At 43.8% G+C, this 27,741-nt stretch overlaps 1 protein-coding gene across 2 annotated transcripts in view; it reads right to left on the bottom strand.

The window, feature by feature from the left end:
* The window catches only part of LOC126298720 (polyamine-transporting ATPase 13A3-like), a 218,197-nt gene extending 190,935 nt beyond the window's left edge, over positions 1-27,262 (bottom strand). The window contains exon 1 of one of the 2 annotated variants that reach the window (XM_049990147.1): positions 26,759-27,262. In XM_049990147.1, the coding sequence (XP_049846104.1) occupies positions 26,759-27,010 (252 nt within the window). In that variant the 5' untranslated portion in view covers positions 27,011-27,262. The remainder of the gene's footprint in view (positions 1-26,758) is intronic. The other variant, XM_049990146.1, reaches the window with a different exon arrangement.
* Between the last annotated feature and the right edge of the window lie 479 nt (positions 27,263-27,741).

Below are 27,741 nucleotides of genomic sequence, written 5' to 3'. Positions count from 1 at the left end.
ACTACACTGCAAAACCATTCTGTATGCACAAATGTAACTACTCCAGCTAGCAGCGGCTACAGAAGCGATGGAGCTGAAACCCAAAAGAGGAAAACATACTTTACGTGCATGTCAGTCTACAAGGGAGTAGAATATTGGAACACCACTTATAGATGTTGATGGACAAAAGCCCAAAATGCAACCAGCACAAATAATAAAGAGAGGCGAGCCCCGTGGGGGGGTCCTCCAATGCAGGAGATGAACCGCCATGGATGGGAAGAGGAAACTTTAGTTCAATGCTCAGGAGAACTAAAAATGTGTGCAACAGAACTGGTGATCAGTTGTGCATGCCTAATCTCCTAATCTTCAATGGAGGCACTCCGGCCTCCCCCAGGACACTGGTCACCGGAATCATCCTAAAAGCTCCCCTTGCCAGTCAAACGCCACAGTGGTGCACTGGGTCAAGTAAATGCACCACTGAGGGCACCACCAAACCATAAACCAGACTCCTATATTCAAGGCAGGATTGAACAAGGGCTCTGTACAGCTGCAGCAGCATAGAGCTATCTGCACCCCAGATGGTATTGCTCAAGCAGCGGAGGGCATTGAGGTGTTGCCAGCACTTCCGCTTCAGCTGACGAAGATGACGAAGCTACATCAATCAGGTGTCGGAAAACCAGTCCTACGAATCAATATGTCTCCACTACAGTGAGTGGATCATCATTATAGTAAAGTTCTGGTTCTGGATGAACAGTACGGCGCCGACAGAAGTGCACGACACACAACTTTGTGGCTGAATACTCGAAGCAATGGGCTAGAGCCCATGAATGCACCTTGTGGATGGCTCCCTGTAGCTGCTGCTCAGCAACACTAGTACTGGAGGAGCAGTACAAAATGCAGAAGTCGTCTGCATACAGAGAAGGTGAGACAGACGGCCCAACAGCTGCTGCTAGACTGTTAATGGCTACTAAAAATTGAGATACATCCTGTAGGACCCCATTGTCCTGGATTTGGGGAGGGGGGGGGGGGGAGGGGGGAACTATGGGACGCACCAAGTTGGACACGGAAAGTATGGAGCGTAGGAGATTTTTGATAAAATCTAGAGCGGGCCCTGGAGACTCCACTCATATAATGTGGCAAGCATATGATGTCGGGTCATGTCTTAAGCTTTTCATAAATCAAAACAGACTGCAACCAGCTGTTGGCATCTGGAAATGATTGTTTGAATGGCATACTCAAGGGAAATCAGATTTTCAGTGGTGGAGCGATCCAGGCGGAAACTGCCCTGGCATGGAGCCAGTAGGCCACGTGATTCCAGGACCCCCAACACAACCATCGATTTAACATACATTCTATCAGCTTACAAAGAACATCGGTGAGGCTGATGGTCCAATAGCCATCCACATCAAGTGGATAACTGCCAGGTTTGAGCACTGGAATGATCTGGTTGAAGATGATGATGAGATGTTGCTTGTAGTCAGACGAGAGATGTTTGATCATCTGACTGTGGATCCAACCTGGCCCAGGAGCTGTGTTGGGGCAATGTGCAAGGACACTGAGGAACTCCCACTCTGTAAATGGAACATTACAAGGGTCAATGTGACATTCAGTGAATGAGAGGCCTTTCCTTTCCAACCTCAGTTTGAGAGTGCAAAATGCTGGGGGATAATTCTGATGTGGAGGCTCGAGCATAGTGCTCAGCAAAGAGCTCGGCCATTGCGTTTGTTGGTAGATAACACACCATTAATGTTAATGGCAGTAACACCTGTCGGGGTCTGGTACCCACAAACATGTCATCTTCGTCCAGACTTGGGAAGGTGACGCATGGCACCCAATGGTTGAGACATACCTCTCCCAACATTCCTGTTTCAATCTTTATATAAGCTGGCGAATGTGGGCACGGAGCCACTTAAAAGCTATTGGGTGCTCTTGAGAAGGGTGCCACTTATGTCATTGTAGAAATCGTCGATGCTCTTTAATGGCCTCAGCCATTTCCGGCAACCACCAATGTACTGACTTTCACTGGGGGCACCCTAAAGAACACGTGTTTTCTGCCGCAGAAACAATCGTTCTAGTGACCCACTCGGCTACCACATTGATGGTACCATGTGGGGGAGATTTAACAGTGACAGCAGAGGTGAAAGGTTCCCAGTCCGCCCTGTTTAAAGCCCATCTAGATAGACATCTAGAGGAATCGCGCTGGGGGCATGACAGGAAGATGGGGAAGTGGTCACTACCACACAAGTCATCGTGGGCTCTCCAGTGGACAGATGGGAGAAGTTCTGGGCTGCAGATGGATAAATTAATGGCCGAATAAGTGCCATGAGCCACACTTAAATGTGTAGTGACCCCAGTATTTAAGAGGCAGAGGTCGAGTTGAGTCAGGAAAGTTTCAACATCTCTACCTTGGCCAGTAAGCACGGTGCCACCCCACAGAGGGTTATGGGCGTTAAAATCTCCCAAAAGTAGGAAAGGTTTAGGGAGTTGATTAGTACAGCCAATGCATTCATGGGTACTGCACCATTTGTAGGAAGATGTACGTTGCAGACAGTTATTTCCTGCGTTGTCCTTATCCTGACAGCCACAGCTTCAAGAGGGGTTTGAAGGGGCTCTTGTTCACTGCATACTAAGTTCAGGACAGAGACAAACTCCACGTGACACTAGTATAGCCATTGCTGGCAACCAGGTTCCCTGGAGAGCAATGCAGAAAGCAAGTATGAAGGTTAGCAGTTGCAGTAGCTCAGCCAGGTGGTGGAAAAAACCGCAGCAATTCCACTGGAGGATGACATTATCGTGAGGCTGGGAAGTCGTGAAGCATGCAAGGAGGCAGGTTATGCCTCAGGGTCCCCTGCTGCCACCGATTGAGTATTTGTATCCACTCCTATTGTGGATGAGGCATCAACGAGATCCAGGTCCTCAGAGGACGCTGAGATCTCCACCTCATCTGCAGGTCCAGAATTGGTAGGAAGTGGTGGTGTGGGGGCCACTGGAGGGTCCTTTTTCTTAGCAGACTTCTTTGTTTGCTTGCCCCCTCGCTTCTCTTTAGGGGCTTGCTGGGAGGACTTCTCCGAAGTAGCTTTAGGCATGGAGGAAGAGCATGAAGCTCTTCGTCCATCAGCTTTTGGCTCCTTCAGCCACTGGCGAGAGTCTGCTGTGGCACATTAGTGGAGACATTGGGAGAGAGGGTCCCAAGGGAACCCTCCCGCACAAGTGGAGCTGCAGGAGGCTGTTGCTTCTCTGGCTGGGGGTGGGGGGGGACCAATGTCCCATGCAGCCTGAATTTGGGGGGGAGGGGGGGCTTTCTCCTGAAGTAGGTGCTTTGGGAGCAACGGAAGGAGATTTTTGCCCTACCATCAAGGGGGCAGATGTATTCTGGAGGCTCGGAGTGCCCACTGTTCGTGGGACAGAGTGTGGTATGACTAGTACTTGTGATGGCGATGGTAATGTAGCTGCAGCATATGTGGATGTCAACTGAACAGGGTGTAATCGTTCAGATATACATTTAGCTTCTTGGTAAGGCAACTGGTCCAGGGTCTTGTACTCCATGATTTTCTGCTGCTTTTGGAATACTGTGCAGTCTGGTGAACACGGGGAGTGCTGCTCTCCACAGTTGATACAGTGGGAGGAGGCACACATGGAGTACTTGGATGCAGTGAACATTGGCTGTCTCAACATGTGCTGCTGGAAGTGCAGCGGGAAGACGTGTCCGAATTTCCAGCACTTAAAGCACCGCATAGAGGGAGGGATATATGGTTTAACATCACACTGGTAAACCATCACCTTGACCTTTTCAGGCAATGAGTCACCCTCAAAGGCCAAGACGAGGGCACCAGTAACAACCCTGTTGTCTTTGGGTCCCCAGTAAATGCGCTGAATGAAATGAACACCCCACCATTCTAGATTGGTGCAGAACTTCTTGTCAGGCTGCAAGAGGGGGTAAATAACCCCATAGACCATGTGAGGCTTTTATGGGGAGTGACAGTAACAGGAATATCACCCAGCCGGTCACAAGTGAGTAATGCCTGGGATTGGGCTGGGGATGCTGTCTAAATCAAGGCTGCACCGCTTCTCATCTTGGACAGTGCTGTCTGTTGCCCAAACTTACCCTCAAGATGCTCAACAAAACATTGAGGCTTCGTAGGCAGAAAGGAGTATCCGACCATTCTGCTGCAGACTAAATACTGAGGCGAATATGGCTCTCTTCTTTCTGTAGCCCTACGTTCCTCCAATGGTGTGGCGTGGCAGGGAAATGATTTAGGGTCATATATGTCAGCATTGTACTCTATCTAGCCCTTCCAATCAGGGGCTCTCCCCACGGGCGCCACCCAGCCACAGCAAAGGCCACCAGGCATGATGGCCGTTGACAGGAGTCCTGATGCTCCAGGAAGACATCTGCTCCTTGGCATATGTGGGGAGTTTACAGCTCAGGCATAAGCAGTGTGATCCCTGTGTTGTCAAGGGGGCTGCCACCAAATGGGTACATGACAGCCTCACCACAACAGACTAGCTATCATGCTGGATATTGGGCACCAGAGAAAGCCAATACTGTCATGGGGGTGAAAGAGGGCAGGTGACAACGGAAAAAGATGACATACCACGGAAAGTGTCCTCGCCCAAATATTTAAATTGCAGGTGGGGGTGCAAAGCCATGATAAGAGGTTCAGGAGATTGAATCTAAGGGCACTATGGATAACTCATGCACCATGTAATGCATCCCATGGTCGCCTTTGCAGTTGATACAGCAGGGAGGAGGAGGCGGACAATCACCCTCGTGAGCATCCCTGCCACAGGTTACTCATTTGGCCAGGTGTCAACAACACTCTCGAGTGTGGTTGTAATGACGACACAGGTGGCAGCGTATCAGGTTCGGAATGTACGGTTGTACTGTGATAACGTTATAGCCTGCTTTTATCTTTGCTGGAAGGACCACTCTATCAAAAGTGAGAAAAATAATGTGTGTGGGCACTAAGGAAGCATCTACTATTCTCATCACTCGATGGACTGCAATGAGACACTAATCAGAGAGGTATGTTTGGATTTCTGCCTCAGTCAGCCTGGTGTCAATAACACTGGGAAGAATTCAACATTCAAGGGGCCTTGAAACAAACAGGATAGCCGTGGAGGAGCACAGATGCAAGCAGTTGTTGTGCTCAAGAATCAGAAGTAGTCTCCAAAAGCAGAGTGCCATTTCATAAACAAGAGCAGGATTTCACAGGGCCAGAAATTGCATCTACACTTTTCTGAACAATAAATTGATTTAGTGTAGCAAAGGACTGACATCTTCAGTACGTGAAACCATGAGAAATCATGGTGCAGTTGGGAGGGTCTTCAAATTGTTAGCCTCATTCCGTTTACTTTGGTAGACATTGATCTACATCTACATCTACATCCATACTCCGCAAGCCACCTGACAGTGTGTGGCGGAGGGTACCCTGAGTACCTCTATCGGTTCTCCCTTCTATTCCAGTCTCGTATTGTACGTGGAAAGAAGGATTGTCGGTATGCCTCCGTGTGGGCTCCAATCTCTCTGATTTTATCCTCATGGTCTCTTCGCGAGATATACGTAGGAGGGAGCAATATACTGCTTGACTCTTCGGTGAAGGTATGTTCTCAAAACTTTAACAAAAGCCCGTACCGAGCTACTGAGCGTTTCTCCTGCAGAGTCTTCCACTGGAGTTTATCTATCATCTCCGTAACGCTTTCGCAATTACTAAATGATCCTTTAACAAAGCGCGCTGCTCTCCGTTGGATCTTCTCTATCTCTTCTATCAACCCTATCTGGTGCGGATCCCACACTGCTGAGCAGTATTCAAGCGTACTGTAACCTACTTCCTTTGTTGTCGGATTGCATTTCCTTAGGATTCTTCCAATGAATCTCAGTCTGGCATCTGCTTTACCGACGATCAACTTTATATGATCATTCCATTTTAAATCACTCCTAATGCGTACTCCCAGATAATTTATGGAATTAACTGCTTCCAGTTGCTGACCTGCTATTTTGTAGCTAAATGATAAGGGACCTATCTTTCTATGTATTCGCATCACATTACACTTGATGGTGGAAAAATTGCGAGAAAATCCCTCGTGACTTCCGGCGTTTCTGATGGCACACTCCATCCAACTGGGGCTCCCTCAGAAGAGGGCGCACCACCCTTAGGTGATTGTTTATATCTCAGGTCACACCTCCTGAACACGTAACAGAGGGACCTATTGTCAATTTGGGAGGGTAGCAGTTCAGGCAATCATTTCCCTGGGCCTGATCTTTATGTGCGAATCCTACCTGTCAACCCGGGTTTGGGAATTATGCATTGCCCAGTCATCTGTTACGCATGAGATGTGTGGGCTGGTCTTCAGAAGCGCACGAGGAGGAACCTCAAATACCAAAGCACAGGAAGGATAGGAGAAGGAACGAAAAAAAAAGAAAGAAGGAACTAAATACAGTGGAGAGATAGTTCTGATATTGGTGACTGAATATGCAGAACACATTTCTAACAACATCCCAGACTTTTTTTCAAGGGAGGGAAAATATTCTGAAAAGGCTGGGGGCACGATGGTAGCCAAGCACGAACCTGCCAAAGAGCAGCTAGCCCTCGGGTGGGTGGGGACAAGCTCACTGATGGCTATGAGGAAGAGTGTGACAACCCTGTGGGATGCTGTTCTCTTGAATATGAGGGGTGCTGAGTCAAGAGCCAACCCAAATCTGAAAGACCCTGTGGGATAAAAACTTGCAGATAAAAATTAGAAGGGGGCCATGAAAGCCCAAGTCATTGAGGATAACTAAAATGTGATGGCGCCAAGCTGTGTAACATGCCTTATGTAAGTCAAAGAAGACAGAGAGAAGCTGTCGTTGATTAGTAAACGCCTGTCGGATTGCTGTTTCCAGTCTGAGTAAATGGTCTTTTGGAGATTGTCCTTCCCGGAAGCCACACTGATTTGGGAACAAGAGGCCCCGAGATTCGAGTACCCAACATAATCAGAAGCTAACCATCCTCTAAAGCAGGTAACAAAGTACGTTTGTCAGGCTAAGTGGGCGGTAGCTGTCAAGAGATGTTGGGTTCCTCCCGGGCTCAAGGAGGGGGATAACTATACTGTCTTGCCCATTCAGCAAAGGATTCATTGTAGTCCACAGCTTGGTGGCGGTTGAAATAGAAGGAAGTCTTTTCAACCCTGTGTTTTTGCTGGAGAAAGATAGCAGGATATGAAGAGGACACCGATGCCGTTGCAAAGCATGTCATGAGATGTTCTGCAAGGACCAAAGGATCAGTACACAGAGCAGCTTGGAGGATAAGACCCCGGACAGTTGACTGTCGCTGGCGGTCCAGAAGGCTAAGGAGCTTGTACCAAACCTGTGATGAAGAGGTATACGTTCCCTGGGAGGAAACAGTGTTCCCAGCATTCCTTCTTACTCTGCTTAATACGGTAATGAGCCTTAGCACAGAGATGCTTAAAAGTGAGGAGGTTGGTCTGTGAAAGGTGGTGTTTAAATTGCTGCAGTGCCTGTCAGAGGTCCTGGACGGCAAGTGAAATGTCCTTGGTCCACCATCCAACACAGTACCAGTCAATGACGAGGAGTAGAGCAGTGCCAGCAGCCTGAAGTATAGTGGCAGAGACACCGTGCATGACTGCATCAATGCAATTCAAGACAGAGGTGTTAAAGTGCACAGCAAATGTATATAAAGCCTAAATGCTCAACACGGGGCTCGTCTGCCTGGCGGCAGCAGGGAATAACAGAATCATCAGAAAGTTGTCACTGTCACACAGATCACGATGAGGTGACCAATGTAGGGAAGCCATAAGAGCACGGGAGGAGATCTAGAGACTGATAGCAGTAAAGGTGTCATGAGCAGCACTGAAGTGGGTAGGGGAACCATCATTGAGGAGACACAAATCAATGTCTACAGTAAGTTGTAGTGGCACTACCTCACAGGAGGTGCTATACACTTAAGTCCCCGAGGAGGAGAAATGGGGTGCGGGAGTTGTATTAAGATAAGACAGTTCAACATAAGGAAATGACCTACCTGGAAGGAGGTAGACATTACAGACACTGGTTGCCAGACTCATTTGCACTGTAACCACTATTGCTTCCTGGTCAGTTTTTTTTATTCTTTTTTTTACACATCAAATTTCATAGGAACAAATTGAGGAGCAAATCTCCAAGGTCATGGAATGCATCAGTACATGACATTACAACATAAAAGTTATAACAGATAATAATAATATGTTTATGAACGTGAAAAAAGTCAAGCCATAAGATTAAGTAAAAGCAATCAACAATACAACAAGAATCAGCTTAATTTTTTAAGGAACTCCTCAACAGAATAGTAGTGACCCATGAGTAAACTCTTCAGTTTCGATTTGAAAGCGCATGGATTAGTGGTACAATTTTTGAATTCTAGTGGTAGCTTACTGAAACAGGGTGCAGCAGTATATTGCACACCTTTCTGCATAAGAGTTAAAGAAGTCCGATCCAAATGCAATTTTGATTTCTGCCGAGTATTAACTGAGTGAAAGCTGCTTATTCTTGGGAATAAGCTAATACTGTTAACCAGAAATGACAGTAAGGAATATATATGTGTATATATATTGAGGCCAATGCCAAAATACCCAGTCTCGTGAACAGGGGCTGACAAGACATTCGTGAACTTACACCACTTATTGCCCAAACCACTCGTTTCTGAGCCAAAAATACCCTTTTACAATGGGAAGAGTTACCCCAAAATATAATACCATATGACATTAGCGAATGAAAATAAGCAAAGTAGACTAATTTTCATGTCGAACAATCATTCGCTTCAGATACCGTTTGAATAGTAAAAATGGCAGCATTAAGTCTGAACAAGATCCTGAACGTGAGCTTTCCACAACAGTTTACTACCTATCTGAACACCTAGGAATTTGAATTATTCAGTTTTACTAATCATACCCCCATTCTGCGAAATTAAAATTTCAGGTTTTGTTGAAATTTGTGTTACAAACTGTACAAACCAAGTCTTACTGTGATTTAGTGTCAGTTTATTTTCTACAAGCCATGAACTTATGTCATAAACTGCACTATTTGAAACCGAGACAATGTTGCACACAGCATCCTTTACTACCAAGATAGTGTCATCATCAAACAGAAATATTTCACAATCACATGTAATACTAAAGGGCATATCATTTATATAAATAAGGAAAAGGAGTGGTCTCCCACTTGACTGTATCCCACTCACACGCCACACCACAGCCATTCTCAGCACTATGAATAATGGCCTTTTGCTGTTTGTTGCTAAAGTAAGAGGTGAACCAATTGTGAGCTACTCCCTGTATTCTGTAATGGTCCAACTTTTGGACAATATTTTGTGTTCAACACAATCAAATGCCTTAGTTAAATAAATAAATTAAAAAATAATATGCCTAGTGTTCAAAACCTTTTGTTTAACCCATATAGTACCTCACAGAGAAAAGAGAATATAGCATTTCCAGTTGTTAAACGACTTCTAAAGCCGAACAGTAAATTTGATAGCAAATTGTGTGATACAAAATGATCACTTATCCTTACATACACAGATAACTTTAGCAAACAGTGATGGCATAGGAATAGGTCTAAAATTGTCTACATTATCCCTTTTTCCATTTTATGAAGCAGGTTTACTACTGAGTACTTTAATCATTCAGGAAACTGACCATTCCTAAAAGAAAAATTACAAATATGCCTAAATACAGGGCTAAATGGGCAGCACAGTACTTGAATATTCTGCTAGGCATCCATGAGAGTCCTTAGTCTTCAGTGATTAAATTATTGACACAATCTCCCCCTTGTATGTATCTCAGAAGAGTACAGACATCAATCTCAGAAAGGCATTTGCCAAGAAAGTTTTACGATTTGTTGTCTAAACTAAATTTTTATTTAATTCACCAGCAATGTTCAGAAAATGATTGTTAAATACTCTACATATACCTGATTTATCAGTTAATAGAAATATTTTTATCGACCTTGTGCTGCTGACCAGACACTTCACAACGGACCATATGGTTTTAATTTTATCTTGTGAATTAGCTATTCTATTTGCACTCCACATACTCTTTGCCTTCCTAATAACATTTTTAAGCATCTTACAATACTGTTTGTAATGGGCAACTGTAGCTTGACTGACTACTAACATGTCCTATAATTCCCAGTTTGTTCTACACGATATCCTTATCCCACTACTCTGCCACCCAGTCTGCCTTTTACTGCTAGTACCCTGTTTAGAATGTTCTAATGGAAAGCAACTCTCAAAGGGCATGAGAAATGTGTTAAGGAAAGCATTATATTTGTCATCTATGTTATTGGCACTATAAACATCCTGTCACACTGGCAAAGTTTAAAAAACTATTGCTGTTGGATTAACTTTCTTACATAGTTTGTAATTATATCCTTTTAGTGTTAAAATTCGTGCCTCATGGTCTGAAAGGCCACTCACACTTTTACTAACAATGTCCATCTAGTAATGAAGAATGAATGAAAATACTGTCTATGGCTGTGCCACTGTTCCCCTGCATCCTAGTTGGAAAAATCAGTCTGCACGAGATCATATGAATTTAAGATATCTACTAACATCCTTTTTCTTGCACCATTATACACAACATTTATATTGAAGTCAACACATATAAGTAATTTCTGGTACTTCTTATAAAGTGAATCAAGAACACTCTCTAGTTTGAGCAGAAATGCTCTGAAGTTGGAGTCAGGGGACCTATAAACAACAACAATGAGAAGTTTGGTTTCACTAAATTAAACTGCCCCTGCACAACAGTTGACTGCAGTGCTGTGATACATCTGTGGACTCAAATGGAATACTGTTTTTTACATACACGGCCACTCCCCAACCCTGCAAGGAGCTCCTTGACAAAAGACAAAGGGGGATTCAATCACTAATGACATTGGAGCAAACAAAAGTGCAAACCCCTCCAGATGCTATCCGGGGGCAGACAGTTCCAACAGAACGCCTGTTAACCACGAAATGTTGGAGTGTGTCCTCATGCAAGTGTGTTTATTGAAGAGCAAGACTGAATGCAGAATAGGAAGAAGTAAGACATATTTCCGGTAGGTGACAATAGTACCCATTGCATTCCCACTGGATTATAATGTGGTGAGAGTCCAGTTTAGACATAATGAGGCAGAGGGAAGGTCATGCCACTCAGTCAGTGTTCATCATCAACAAGGATAGGGTGATATCAATAAATGATATCTCAGGCTCAGGTTGGGAGATGGCAGACAGGATCTCCGTGGGCATCGAGTAGTGTGTGTGTGTGTGTGTGTGTGTGTGTGTGTGTGTGTGTGTGAGAGAGAGAGAGAGAGAGAGAGAGAGAGAGAGAGAGAGATATATTAGATTAGATTAATACTTGTTCCATAGATCATGAATACGACACTTCGTAATGATGTGGAACGTGTCAGGTTAATGAAAGATGTCTGTACGAGATATTACATTACACAAAATATTGCATGACGCTAATGCTTAAGTTGTTTTTTTCCCTCCCTTAATTTATATCTAAAAATTCAGCCAATGAGTAGAAGGAGTTGTCATCTAGAAATTCTTTTAATATATTTTTAAATGTTGGTTGACTATCTGTCAGGCTTTTGATGCTGTTTGGTAGGTGACCAAAGACTTTTGTGGCAGCATAATTTACCCCCTTCAGTGCCAAAGATTTAACCCTGCATAGTGAAGATAATCCTTTCTCCTGGTGTTATAGCTATGCACACTGCTATTACTTTTGAACTGGGCTGGATTATTAACAACAAATTTCATAAGTGAATATATATACTGTGAGGATCCCTAGATCCTTAAATAGATGTCTGCAAGATGACTGTGGGTGGGCTCCAGCAATTATTCTGATTACACGTTTTTGAGCAATGAATACTTTTCTACTCAACGATGAATTACCCCAGAATATGATACCATATGAAAGCAGTGAATGAAAGCAGGCATAGTAGGCTAATTTACTGAGATTCTTATCACCAAAATTTGCAATAACCCTAATAGCATACGTAGCCGAACTCAGACGTTTCAGCAGACCATCAATGTGTTGCTTCCAGTTTAACCTCTCATCAATGGACACACCTAAAATTTTTGAAAATTCTACCTTAGCTACAGACTTCTGTTCAAAGTCTATATTTATTACTGGAGTTGTGCCATTTACTGTACGGAACTGTATATACTGTGTTTTATCAAAATTTAAAGAGAGTCCGTTTGCTGAGAACCACTTAATTTTATGAAAAACATCATTTACAATTACATCACTTAGTTCTTGGTTTTTGGATGTTATTACTATACTTGTATCATCAGCAAAAAGAACTAACTTTGCATCTTCATCAATATGGAATGGTAAGACATTAATGTATATCAAGAACAGCAAAAGACCTAAGACCGAACCCTGTGGGACCCCGTGCTTGATAGCCCCCCAGTTTGAGGAATCGGCTGTTGTATTAACATTACATGAACCACTTATTTCAACTTTCTGCATTCTTCCAGTTAAGTACGAATTAAACCACTTGTGCACTGCCCCCCTCAAACCATAATGATTTAGCTTATCTAAAAGAATTCCATGATTTACACAGTCAAAGGCCTTTTGAGAGATCACAAAAAATACCAATGGGTGATGTCCGGTCATTCAGAGCATTTAATATTTGATCAGTGAAAGCGTATATAGCATTTTCTGTTGAAAAGCCTTTCTGAAAACCAAACTGACACTTTGTTAGTACTTTATTTTTACATATATGGGAGGCTACTCTTGAATACATTACTTTCTCAAAAATTTTTGATAGAGCTGTCAGAAGAGAGATTGGGCGATAGTTGTTGACATCCGATGTATCCCCCTTTTTATGCAATGGTTTTACAATGGCATATTTCAGTCTATCGGGGAAAACACCCTGCTCCAAAGAGGTATTACATACATGGCTGAGAATCCTACTTATCTGTGGGGAACAAGCTTTAAGTATCTTGCTGGAAATGCCATCAATTCCGTAAGAGCTTTTACTTTTCAGTGAGTTTATTATTTTACTGATTTCAGAGGGAGAGGTTCGTGGAAATACAGTTGTTTCAAACTGCACAGGTATGGCCTCTTCTATTAGAAGTCTTGGCTGTTCTAGTGAAGATCTAGATCGTACTTTCTCCACAACATTTAAAAAATGAATATTGAAAATATTTCCTATTTCAGATAGTTTGTTAGTACACTTGTCATTCAGTTTTATGGCACTAAAGTCTTCCTGTGCTCTTGGTTGCCCTGTTTCCCTTTCAATAATATTCCAAATTGCTTTAATTTTATTATCAGAGTTACTGATCTCAGACATGATACACATGCTTCTGGACTTTTTAATAACTTTTCTTAGTACCGCACAATAGCTTTTATAATATTGAACAATTTCGGGGTCAGTACACCCTGTTGCTGTTAGATACAGTTCTCTTTTACGGTTGCAAGATATTCTTATTCCTTTAGTTAGCCAAGGTTTTTTATATGTTTTCTTGGAATTATGTCTCACTGTTTTCTTGGGAAAACAATTTTCAAATACCCTTAAAAATGAATCGTGAAATAAGTTATATTTCAAGTTTGCATCGGGTTCCATATACACTTCATCCCAGTCTAGCTCCTTTAGTCTTTCCCTAAAGTTTGCAGTATTTATATTGTTAATTGAACACAGTGCTTTGAAATTCTGATTTGATATACTGCATGGAGAAGAAGGGGGGGGGGGAGGCAGGTTGTCCTTTCCTGGGACTCACATTTCATCCGGAACTGAGAGAGAGTAGGCACCCTTGAAAGGACATAACAGAGGCAAAAGTTGAAGAATGTGACACCGGAATGAGTGTGTCATATTTTTGGCGAGCCTCAGCATAAGACAGGCGATCCAGGGACTTGTACTCTTGGATCTTCTTTTCTCTCTTGTAAGCTAGGCAGTCTGGCGAGCGAGGCGAGTGGCGGAAGTGACGATTGACACACACAGGTGATTGAACACAGGGGCTTCCCTCATGGAGTGGGTTTTCACAGTCACCACACAGAGGGAAGACATATGCACCGAAAGCACTTCATGGGTGGTGGAACGTACAGTTTCACATCACATCTGTAACACATAACATTGACCTTCTTTGGGAATATATCCCTTTCTAAAGCCAGACTGAAGGCACCAGTATCAGCACTGTTGTCTTTATGACCTTTTGGCATACGCCAAACAAAATGAACGCCACATTGCTCCAGATTAGCCCAGAGTTTCTCATCAGTTTGCAGGATGAGGTCACTACAAAAAATCACTCCCTGGACCATATTCAGAGATTGGTGAAGGGTAACAGACACTGGGACATTGCCAAGATGATCACAAGCACGAAGAGCTGCAGACTGGGTGGCAGAAGAAGCTTTGGTCAACAGGGAGCCTGACCGCACCTGACTGAGATACTCCACTTCACCAGACTTGTCCTCAATATTATCCACAAAAAAAGATTGGCTTTGTGGTGATGAATGTGTCCCTGTCCATCCTAGTACAAACGAGGTAGCGGGAAAAATGTTTCATCCTAAGACGGCGACCCTGGCCCTCCTCTCACGATGTAACCATATAAGGGAAGGCAGCTGGCTCATATGAAGCCACATTCAATGGTCCTCCACCATCTGAAGAGAAGGCCATTTGAGAACAGCCAGATTTTTGCAGCTTGATACTCTTAGTGCACCACGCATCCACCTTGAAACCACCCAATCCAATCAGGGGCTCTCCCCATGGGCATCACCCAACCATAGCAAGAGCTGCCTGTTACATCGACCATTGCCGGGAGTTCTGATGCTCTGGGAAGATAAGCAACCACTCCGTGGGATATGTGGGGAGAGCAAAGCTCAGGCACTAGTAGTGTGATCCCTATGCTGCCAGGGGGCACAACGAGATGGCTACATAACAGCCACCCACATGGACGGGCTACACGTGCTGGTGACCTAGTGGGATGGGGCTAAGTGGGGAAAGAAGGGGGGGGGGGGAGAGAAAACCACACCAGAGATGCTATTGAGGGAGTTGTTCTCCAAATGGCTACACCAAAAACAGAAAATTTAGAAGTGGAGGTCAAACCTCAAGCAGGGACCTTAAGGTCAAAAAAGGATGGAAGAGAACAGACAGGAATGACAAAATTGCAAGCAGTACAGGGATCCAGGCAGATAGCCAGGTTGACATAAATGAGAACAGTGAGAGGGGGAAGGAGGGGACAGTGGGAAGGGACGAGGATAGGAAGAGAGGGGCAGGGTAAGGAAATGCAGCCAGGGAAGGAAGAATGGGCTGCTATAGCTCTACATCTACATACATACTCCGCAATCCACCATACGTTGTGTGGCGGAGGGAACCTCATACCACAACTAGCATCTTCTCTCCCTGTTACACTCCCAAACAGAATGAGGGAAAAATGACTGCCTATATGCCTCTGTACGAGCCCTAATCTCTCTTATGTTATCTTTGTAGTCTTTCCACGAAATGTAAGTTGGCGGCAGCAAAATTGTACTGTAGTCAGCCTCAAATGGTGGTTCTCTGAATTTCCTCAGTAGCGATTCACGAAAAGAATGCCTTCTTTCCTCTAGAGACTCCCACCTGAGTTCCTGAAGCATTTCATTACACTCGGGTGACCTGATAGGGATCCCAAACGCTCAAGCAGTACTCAAGAATAGGTCGTATTAGTGTTTTATAAGCGGTCTTCTTTACAGATGAACCACATCTTTCCAAAATTCTACCAATGAACCGAAGACTACTATCTGCCCTCCCCACAACTGCCATTACATGCTTGTCCCACTTCATATCGCTCAGCAATGTTATGCCCAAATATTTAATTGACATGACTGTCAAGCGCTATACTACTAATGGAGTATTCTAACATTAAAGGACTTTTTCCTATTCATCTGCATCAATTTACATTTATCTATATTTAGAGTTCGCTGCCATTCTTTACACCAATCACAAATCCTATCCAAGTCATCTTGTATCCTCCTACAGTCACTCAGGGCAACATGTATGCACGAACTCACGAAGGAACTGTCAGCCCCTGGAGGGAAGGTTCTACTTTATAAGGGTACGAGACGGCTTGTAACCTGCTCCCCCCCCCCCCCCCCCCCCCCCCTCCCTGATGTTATTCAATCTGAACACTGAGCAAACAGTACAGGGACTTGAAGAAAAATTAGGAAAGGACACAGAAGTTTGGCAAGACAAGACAAAGACTTCGAGGTTTGCAATTTGGGCAGCAAAATAACTGATGGTGGCCCAGGTACAGAGAATATAAAATGCAGATTGGCAATAGCAAGAAAGCCATTCTGAGAGAGAAATTTGTCAGCATGGAAAATACATTTAAGTGTTGGGAAAACTTTCCTGAAGGCATTTGTCTGCAGTGTTGCCTTGTACAGAAGTGAAATATGGTTAAAAAAATAGTTCAGACAGTTAGAGAATAAAATAATTTTTAAAAATTAATTGTTACAGAAGACTGCTGAAGATTAGATGGGTAAATTTGAGTAATGAGGAGCCACTGAACCAAAATTGGGAGAAAAATTTATAGTACAATTTGACAAAGTTTTTTTTTGTGGGGGTTTAGAGTGCAAAACTGCTACGATCATTAGTGCCCGGTCTGTGACTTAGGAAAAGGTAAAAAACTGAAAACCAGCAGCAATGGGAGCAAAACTCAAAAAAGTGGGGAAACTAAAAACATGAGGAAAGCTTAAAAAACCACTATAGAAGGGGGGGGGGAAGTGTTAGTCCCCTGAAAGAGCTCCAAATGACTCTCACTGACACTGATAAACTCGAGAATGCAATCGCCTGAGCATGTGCCATCTCCTCAAATGGAAGATATTTCAGGCGACAGCTGTAGACGGGTCCGTAATCGAGTAAGATAGGGGCACTCAAGTAAAAGATTTCTCACTGTCTACAGTTGAGAGCAGTGGGGACAAAGTGGGGGAGGATTGCCACTTAAAAGATGACTATGGCTGAAAAGACAGTGCCCTATCCGGAGCCTAGTTAAAATTACCTCCTCTCAACGACGAGTTCGGGAGGAAGAGGTCCAAGCACAGAGAAGAGCTTTCACATCCTGCAATTTATTATTGGGAAGTGTCGACCAATGTGCCTGCCATAAAACAGCAACACAACAACATAAAACACTCCGTAGATCGGCGAAGGGAACCATGCGAATAGCAGGCTGAAGAAGAGAGACTGCAGCCTTGGCCGCTATATCTGCCGCCTCGTTTCCACAGATACCAACATGTCCTGGGATCCAGAGGAACGCCACAAAGATGCCGATCAAGTGGAGGCACTCCTGAGTCTGGTGGACCAGAGGGGGGACAGGGTAGAGAGCTTGGAGACTGAGGAGAGAGCTGAGCAAATCTGAGCATATAATATACTGTATCCGCTGATGGCGACGGATGTATTGGACAGCCTGGAGAACAGCGTAAAGCTCTGCAGTAAAAACCGAACACTGGCTGGGAAGCCGAAATCGATTAGGAGTGTCGCCAACAATATAGGCACTCCCAACACCAAATGATGTTTGAGCCATCACTGTAAATAAATGTGGCATCCTTCATTTGTGTGCGTAGAGCAGCAAATGCCCGACGTTAAACAAGGGGTACCATCCTTGTGAAAATGACAAAGGTCACGGAGCAGGCAGGCCCGGGGCCAGGGCCAAGGCAATGCTATACCCCAAGTTGTCAAGAAAGTTTTAGGAAAGTGGAAGGAAAGAGAATGTAGCAGTTGACGGAAGCGGACTCCCAGTGGTAGTAGAGAAGAAGGGTGGCCTGCATACCCTAAATCCAAGGAGGCCTCGAAAAAAATGTCATGGGCTGGATTAGCAGGCATGGAAGACAGATGGCTAGCATAACGACTCAGAAGGACAGCTCGCCGACTGGACAGCGGAGGTTCAGCAGTCTCAGCATTAAGGCTTTGCACAGGGTTGATGTAGAAAGCTCCAGACGCTAAACGTAATCAACAGTGGTGGACAGAGTCGAGACGCCAAAGAAGAGACAGCCGAGCAGAGGAGTAAACTATGCTTCCATAGTCCAGAAGGACCACTCGGTCCGCTCCCCAGGAGGTACCATTCAGGACATGAAGGGTGTTGTGGGATCATAAACAGCGAGCCAAAAGATAGGAAACGTGAGAGGACCAACACAGTTTTCTGTCAAACATATGACCCAAGAATTTAGCGACTTCCGTGAACGGAATGTTGACAGTGCCTAGCTGTAAGGAAGGCAGAAGAAACTCCGTACGACACCAAAAATTGACACAAACAGTCTTATTGGGAGAAAAGCGGAAGCCGGTTACGATGCTCCAAGAGTGGAGGCGATCGAGACATCCTTGAAGACGTCATCCAAGAAGGCTGGTCTGTTGAGGGCTGTAATAGATCGCAAAATCGTCCACAAAGAGGGGGCCCCGAGACATTGGGAAGGAGACAATCGATAATTGGATTTATGGCAATGGCAAACAGTACAACACTTAGCACGGAGCCCTGGGGTATCCCATTTTCTTGGCAGAAAGTACAGGAGAAAGTAGTGTTCACCCACACTTTAAATGTGCGCTCTGTCAAATTCATGAAGAAAAAGGGGCAGCCAACCTCGAAAGCCCCAAGAGAACCGTGTGCGGAGGATGCCTGTCCTCCAACAGGTATCGTATGCTCTCCCCAGATCAAAAAATATTGCTACTGTTTGGCATTTCCTGAGAAAATTGTTCATGATATAAGTGGAGAGAGCAACAAGATGGTCAATGACAGAATGATGCTTTCGGAAACCGCATTGGGCAGGTGTAAGGAGACTTCGAGACTCCAGCCACCAGGCTAAACGGCAAATCACCATACGCTCCAAACCCTTACATACACTACTCGTGAGAGAAATGGGGCAATAGCTAGAAGGGTGATGTTTGTCCTTTCCCTGTGAGCCCAGAGATCGGGGAGAAACTAGGCGCGCCACATAACCATTGAATTCTACTCCAAACTTCCGATGAGGGAATGCAGGTGTTAAATGAGCTAGTAAAGAAGTCCCAGCTTGCCTTCTTGCTATCGCGAATGATGCGACGGCATCGCGCACTGAACTGCTTATAGCGGATACAGTTGGCCAAAGTAGGATGGTTGCGGAAAACGCAAAGAGCACGTCACCACTCACGCCTCATTCCATTAAGGAACTGGGGTGCGCTGGGGCAAATCAGAGGTGCGAGGTATTGAACATTCTGCACCTGTAAGAATAACTTCTGTAATATGAGTGACCTCATCATCAACGCTAGGAAAGTGACGGTCATCGAATGTCGCTAGAGACGAAAAAAGTGTCTAATCGCTTGGGCAAACTTCCAGCATCTCGGGCGCATATATGGCAGTTGTGGCTGCAATCTAAGGACACATGGAAAGTGGTCACTCGAGTGTGTATCAGCAAGAGCGAACCATTCACAGCATCGAGCTAGCGAAGCAGTACCGACATAATGGTCCAAATGAGAGAAATTTGTCGTGGAGGCAGACAAAAATGTAGGGTCCCCAGTGTTGAAGCAAACAAGATCCGCTTGGTGGAAGATGTCTATCAATAGTGAGCTGCACGGGCAAGGACGCGGAGATCCCTAAAGCGGGTGGTGAGCATTGAAGTCCCCAACCAGCAAATAGGGAGGCGGAAGCTGACCAAGAAGATGAAGGAGATCAGCTCTTGCCATTGGTGTGGACAATGGAATGTATACAGTACAAAGAGAGAAGGTGTATCCAGAAAGGGAAAGATGGACAGAAACAGCTTGGAAGGAATTGTTTAAGGGGATTGGGTGATAATGGACAGTATCATGGAGAAGAATCATGAGTAGTCCATGTGCTGGAGTGTCATCAACAGAGGGGAGACCAAGTCGTACTGACTGAAAATGAGGGAAAACAAAGCAATCGTGGGGACGCAGCTTTGTTTCCTGAAGACAGAAGATGATTGGCTCGAATGCCCCGGATATTCCAATGGATAATGGACATAAGGTGGACAGAAAAGGGAAGAATGTGACTGTTCAGAGCTGGCGGCCGACAGTGTGGAATGGCATTCAGCCAAAGGCAGAAGATCCTGACCCATAGGTTGTTCGGGAGCAGCTCCTGCCACCAGCAATCAGCTGCCAGCAGTGCGCCTTGGCGACACAGAAGATGGCAGAGGGCGGTTACCGCCAGGTGGTGCTGTAGATGAGACACGCTGTGGTGGAGAAGGAGAGGAACTGGGTTTCTTATTAGCCTTCTTTGAAACAGGACGTTGAGATGAGGGAGGAATCGATGGTTGTTAAGTCGGGGTACGTAAAAAATCTTCACGAGCTGGCTCTTTTTTGGAAGTCCGGGTGTCTGATTTTTGAGCTCGTGATTTAGCAGAACCCATGAGCCATAGAGTGAGCAGGTGTTAGTGGGGAGGTTGAACAGGCGATCTTTCTACTGGCCGATCTGATGACTGTGGCACTAAAGGTGAGATCACGAGTCTGTGTGGCTGCATCCTTTGTAGGTCGAGGAGAGGCAAGGACAGTGCTGTATTTACCAGTGTGAGGCACAGTGGGCTTTCGAATGGCGAATAACTTTAGAGCAGCAAAGGTCAACACCTTTTCCTTCACTCTGATTTCCTGAATGAGCCGTTTGTCTTTGAAACTGAGGCAATCTCTAGAGGAAGCAGCGTGGTCACCCATACAGTTGATGCAACGATGGGATGGAGTTGGACAAGCACCGTCATGGGCATCTTTGCCACACGTAACGCATTTGGCTGGATTGGAACATGACTGGCTGGTATGATTGAACCGCTGACACCGATAGCAATGCGTACGGTTTCGGACGTAAGGGCGAATGGAAATTATCTCATAGTCCACTTTTATGTTCAATGGAAGTTTAACTCTGTCAAATGTCAAGAAGACAGTACGGGTTGGAACCAAGTCCTTGTCAACCCTTTTCATGACTAACAGCCATTATGCCCTGGTCAAACAGGTAATTTTGAATTTCCTTGTCGGACAATCTGTCGAGGTAGCGTGTTTAAACCACCCCACCTGATGAATTTAAAGTGCAGTGCACTTCCACTTGGACAGGGAAGGTGTGTAGCAGTGAAGTACGTAGAAATTTCTGTGCCTGGAGGTCACTGACTGTTTGTACCAACAAGGTGCCATTTCGTAATCGGGAACATGACTTTACAGGACCTGCAATTGCGTTGACATCTTTCTGAATAATGAGAGGGTTGACTGTGGTGAAGACTTTACCTTCATCCAACCGATAAACCACAAGGAACTGCGGCACTGATGGAAGGACTGTCCGTGGCTAAGACTCATTTAACTTTCACTTGTGAGCAGACATAGTAGATGGTGAGGAAACCATTGCGGAAGTATCCCCATGATTACCGGCATCTCTGAAGGCATGCTCCTTCCTTGTGGGGGCCCGCTCTGAGGGCGCTCCCACCTTGGGCGATTGTTCACACCTCAGGTCACACCTCCCGAGAAACGGACGGAGGGACCAATCAGCACTTTCAGAAGGTACCAGCTTGGGTAATCACCCCTCCCTGGGCCTGGCTGTTACCAGGGGGTATGTACGTGTCCTACCTGTGTACCCGGGGTGGGGAATTATGCGTTACCCCATCACTGGCTATGCGTGGGAATGCGTGGGTTGGTCTTTAGACATGCACAGGGAGGAAGAAAGAGAGGTCTCAAACGCCACAGCAGAGAAGAAGGTAAAGAGAAGAGGTAAGGAAAAGAGGGGGAGAGAGGGAAGGGAAGAGGCGGAGGTGAGGGGTGGAGATGGAGGATGGGGGAGGATGTGGAAACGGAAGGTATGCAGCCTGGAAAGTAAAGACGACTACACTAGCTTGGGGTCCCATGCTCGGTATGCACGTATCCACAAAAGAGTTCTGGACCCCCGAGGAGGGGGGGGGGGGGGGAGCGGAGGAGAGGGGGGGGGGCAATAATTTGTTGTAGACTCTTAGAAAATATGACCTCAAATATAATGAGGTATCTCGGACAGAATGATCTCTTCCATGACAACCAGCATGGATTCCACACACATCGATCATGTGAAACTCAACTTGCACTTTTCTCACCCGACATACTGAAAGCTTTGGATCAAGACAGGTGGTAGATGCAATATTTCTTGACTTCTGAAAAGCATATGACTCAGTAACATACTAATGCTCATTTCCACAAGTACGATCACGTGAAATTTGTGACTGGACTGAATTGAGGACATTTTGGTATGGAGGATACAGCACATTATCTTGTATGGAGACTCATTGTCAAATGTCGAAGTAACTTCAGGTGTGCCCTAGGGAAGTGTGTTGGGACCCTTACTGTTCATGTTACACATTAATGACCTTGTAGACAACATCAATAGTAAGGTCATACTTTTTGCAGCTGACAGTTATCTATAATGAAGTACCATCTGAAAGAAACTGCATAAATATTCAGTCAGATCTTGATAAGATCTCAAAGTGGTGTAAAGATTGATAACTTGATTTAAATGTTCAAATAGGTACAATTGTGCACTTCACAAAACTAAAAAACATAATATCCTTTGATTAGAAGATCAATGAGTCACAGCTGGAATTGACCAACTCTTACAAATACCTGCATGCAATTCTTTAAAGGGATATGAAATGGAATGATCACATTGGCTCAGTTGTTGCTAAAACAGTTGGCAGACTTTGGTTTATTGGTAGAATACTGGGGAAGTGCAGTAAGTATACGTGTGGTGTGTGGGACCCATACCATTGGACAAATAGGGAATACTGAATGTAACAGAGAAGGGCAGCATGAATGGTTACAGGTTTCATGGGAGAGTGTCACTAAGCTGTTGAAATAACTGGACTCGCAGACTAAGGTAATCAAACTATCCTAAAAAAGTCTACAAACAAAGTTTCAAGAAACAGCTTTGAATGATGACTCTAGGAATATACTACAACCCCCCTATGTATTGCTCATGTAAGGTACATGATGATAACATTAGAATAATTGCAGCACATACAGAGGCATTCAGGAATGGGAAGAAACTGTAACAATAGGTACAATGGGATGTACCCTCTGCCATGCACTTCAGTGTTTTACCAACTATAGACTAAAAGGAGGGATCAGTTGACAGGACATATCCTGAGGCATCAAGGAACTATCATTTTGGTAATGAAGGGTAGTGTGAAGGGCAAAAATTGTAGAGGAAGATCACAACTTGAATACAGTAAGCAAGTTCAAATAGCTGAAGGCTGTTGTAGTTTTGATGAGATAATGAGCCTTCTGCAGGAGAGACTGGGGGTGAGCTGTGAGTTGTGCTTTGATAGTTCAGTGTATAGTTCACTTGCCTATGAAAGTGAAAGGTCCCTGGTTAGAGTGATGATCCTGCACACTGTTTTAACCTATCAGGAAGTTTCAAGATTTTGTACAAACTGTAATTTCATAAACCCAAATCAGTCCAGTGTGATATTCATCCTGAGAATGTGTAACATTCCTCTCGTTACCAATACAGAAGTTCTACTAGGGGTCCTTAGTCTGGCAACTGCACATGTGACAGGTGTAGGCACATATTCCATGCTAGGTAACAGTGAACGATATAACAAATATTTAAATTTCAATTAACCAGTGGTAATGACTTATTACACAAGGTGTAGGTAAAAATGTTGGATAATTCTGCCTGGTCAAGAATGTTGTATTAAACTTGTTTATCTGAAAATCAACTGCATTATTTGCAAAGATGCTGTCCAAAGTAGTTCTGCATTTTACAAAAACTTTCATTGTAACATTTCATTTTCAGAGACCCAGAACACTGCCAACAGAATATTCAAAGTCATATAGAAACATAAGAGTGTAATAATAGCTATAGGTCACTCATGTGAGGGTCATCAATTGTTACTTTCACTTGCCATGGAATCTTCATATTCAGGATGACATACTGGATTCTATCTCTTACAAAACCTTCAGTCTAGTTGCAAATCTTATCAGAGATTGTACAGAGTTTCAGGGAGAGCATAAGGGAACAATTGACAGGAATAGGGGAAAGAAATACAGTAGAAGAAGAATGGGTAGCTCTGAGGGATGTAGTAGTGAAGGCAGCAGAGGATAAAGTTGGTACAAAGACGAGGGCTGCTAGAAATCCTTGGGTAACAGAAGAAATATTGAATTTAATTGATGAAAAGAGAAAATATAAAAATGCAGTAAATGAAGCAGGCAAAAAGGAATACAAACGTCTCAAAAATGAGATCGACAGGAAGTGCAAAATGGCTAAACAGGGATGGCTGGAGGACAAATTTAAGGATGTAGAACCTTATCTCACTAGGGGTAAGATAGATACTGCCTACAGGAAAATTAAAGAGACCTTTGGAGAGAAGAGAACCAAGTGTATGAATATCAAGAGCTCAGATGGCAGCCCAGCTCTAAGCAAAGAAGGGAAGGCAGAAAGGTGGAAGGAGTATATAGATGGTTTATACAAGGGCAATGTACTTGAGGACAAAATTATGGAAATGGAAGAGGATGTAGATGAAGATGAAATGGGAGATATGATACTGCGTGAAGAGTTTGACAGAGCACTGAAAGACCTGAGTCGAAACAAGGCCCCCGGAGTAGACAACATTCCATTAGAACTACTGACGGCCTTGGGACAACCAGTCCTGAGAAAACTCTACCAGCTGGTGAGCAAGATGTATGAGACAGGCGAAATACCCTCAGACTTCAAGAAGAATATAATAATTCCAATCCCAAAGAAAGCAGGTGCTGACAGATGTGAAAATTACCGAACTATCAGTTTAATAAGCCACGGCTGCAAAATACTAACACGAATTCTTTACAGATGAATGGAAAAACTGGTAGATGCAGACCTCGGGGAGGATCAGTTTGGATTCCATCGAAATGTTGGAACACGTGAGGCAATACTGACCTTACGACTTATCTTAGAAGAAAGATTAAGAAAAGGCAAACCTACGTTTCTAGCATTTGTAGACTTAGAGAAAGCTTTTGACAATGTTGACTGGAATACTCTTTTTCAAATTCTAAAGGTGGCAGGGGTAAAATACAGGGAGCGAAAGGCTATTTATAATTTGTACAGAAACCAGATGGCAGTCATAAGAGTCGAGGGGCATGAAAGGGAAGCAGTGGTTGGGAAAGGAGTGAGACAGGGGTGTAGCCTCTCCCCGATATTATTCAATCTGTATATTGAGCAAGCAGTAAAGGAAACAAAAGAAAAATTTGGAGTAGGTATTAAAATTCATGGAGACGAACTAAAAACTTTGAGGTTCGCCGATGACATTGTAATTCTGTCAGAGACGGCAAAGGACTTGGAAGAGCGGTTGAACGGAATGGACAGTGTCTTGAAAGGAGGATATAAGATGAACATTAACAAAAGCAAAACGAGGATAATGGAATGTAGTCAAATTAAATCGGGTGATGCTGAGGTAATTAGATTAGGAAATGAGACACTTAAAGTAGTAAAGGAGTTTTGCTATTTGGGGAGCAAAATAACTGATTATGGTCGAAGCAGAGAGGATATAAAATGTAGACTGGCAATGGCAAGGAAAGCGATTCTGAAGAAGAGAAATTTGTTAACATCGAGTATAGATTTAAGTGTCAGGAAGTCATTTCTGAAAGTATTTGTATGGAGTGTAGCCATGTATGGAAGTGAAACATGGACAGTAAATAGTTTGGACAAGAAGAGAATAGAAGCTTTCGAAATGTGGTGCTACAGAAGAATACTGAAGATAAGGTGGATAGATCACGTAACTAATGAGGAGGTATTGAATAGGATTGGGGAGAAGAGAAGTTTGTGGCACAACTTGACTAGAAGAAGGGATCGGTTGGTAGGACATGTTTTGAGGCATCAAGGGATCACAAATTTAGCATTGGAGGGCAGCGTGGAGGGTAAAAATCGTAGAGGGAGACCGAGAGATGAGTACACTAAGCAGATTCAGAAGGATGTAGGTTGCAGTAGGTACTGGGAGCTGAAGCAGCTTGCACAGGATAGAGTAGCATGGAGAGCTGCATCAAACCAGTCTCAGGACTGAAGACAACAACAACAGTATTTTTAGCTTCTCAAGACTAATCCTTAGGTAACTCAGATTCCATCCAAGTTATGCATTCATTAACTTGTGTGTTTGAACATTACAGTGTTTAAATAGTAAGAGTCGTGAGCCTTTAAGACATAGTTATGACAAGAGCAGTAGTTTCAGTCAGTGCGTTCTCTCCATTGTTCAAAAGTTCATTCTAAGATTTAAGTGGCGTGCAACAGAAAATAAGGAAACTATTTAAATAAACAAACAATACTCCATAATTAACTTTAATGACTGCAATGAACGTAACAGTGGCCTATAAGCTCCGACTTCAGAAACATGAGCAACTGATTTGCTCATAAACTGATGAAACATGAGCCATTGATACTTTCAACAACTTAAGATGTAAGAGACAGCAGCTAGCTAAGTGAAGACTGTGTGGTTAGCAAGTTGCTAGGGAGACACTTAGAAAAGAAGCTAATTTTTATACAGATGTAAGTCACGTACATGACAATACACGTGGGCACATAATACGCCCATTATATTCTTACAGATCCACAGGAATTCTACTTACTACTTCCTAAAGACCAAAATAGTAACCTACGTTATAACCACATTCTTAATGATATCACAATGTTCTAAGCATCGTGAATGATTACTTGAAATTTTCAATTGCTGAATTTTTCGAGCATGTCTATTATCTCAGAAGAACAATAACATAATAAAGTTTAAACGTTTATGAAACACACCATTAACAAACCTAGCTAAAGCACTTGGTCTAATGGAAAATAAGTGTGACTGATTGAACTAAGACATTAAAACTTTAAAAATACGTATAAGAAAGCAATATACTCACAAGAAGTACATGGTCAGCGTCTGATAATGAACACCTTGAACATTTTAGGTAGGCCTCGTAGTGAGACCACCAATGAAGCACCAAATAAGGCGTTCCAACAAGTAAAATCGATGAAATATAAAACAAGAATGTTTTGGCACAGTTACATTTATACCCCCAACATTTTACGAGGACTTCGTCTTCAATAATTTGTACTGTTTCATCTTGCAAACTTTCGTACTCGACATGACTATTTGGTAAGACGCCACACATTCTATACTGGAGAACAAACTCACACACATACACAGTAGTCTGATTCAGGAAGGCAAACTCAAATACAATCTAAATACTGATAAGGAATGACTAAAATCCAGACGAAGCAACTCTTTCATCATGTGACCATTACACAGAACAGGGAAAACAAAGGACACCAAGACATGAACTTTCCAAGGAAAATCCGTCTGCTGTCACTTGACGTAAGTTTAAAAAACAGAGATTTTCTTTGTCAAACAGGCGCCGCGTTAGCAAAGAATTTCCTTGCACAACACCTGCGGACAAAGAAAACTCTGTGGGTATCGCCTAGTCAGCAGAAGCGTTTCGCCACAGTCTCGCTGTGCGTTGGTGAGTCAGTGATTGGTTAATGTTCGTGACGTTACTTGCGGCCAGTCCACACAATGGGTTGTATGAATAAAACGGGGAATATATTTTATACTCAGAAGTTCGGAGAAAGTTCTCTGGTTGGCATGAATAATGCAAGTCTGAGAATATACTTCAGTCGAGTATGTTCTCACTGTGAGTTTGAAGGGTGGGGAAGTTGCCCAAAACAAAGAATATTCTCCGATTTCGTATGAATAGAACCAAACAACTTTCTCACAACCGGAGAACATTCTCTCACTCTTGTTTTTGTAAGTGAGCTCCGTAGCATACTTCAAGCCGAGAAAGTACTGCTGTGGTTAAGTGTTACCGAGTGTTTTTAGTGAAAATGGCGGAATTTATGGTTCTCG

The sequence above is a fragment of the Schistocerca gregaria genome, chromosome X, assembly GCF_023897955.1.
Source record: "Schistocerca gregaria isolate iqSchGreg1 chromosome X, iqSchGreg1.2, whole genome shotgun sequence".
NCBI classification, from domain to species: domain Eukaryota; kingdom Metazoa; phylum Arthropoda; class Insecta; order Orthoptera; family Acrididae; genus Schistocerca; species Schistocerca gregaria.
This window is presented reverse-complemented; position numbering and strand designations above follow the sequence as displayed.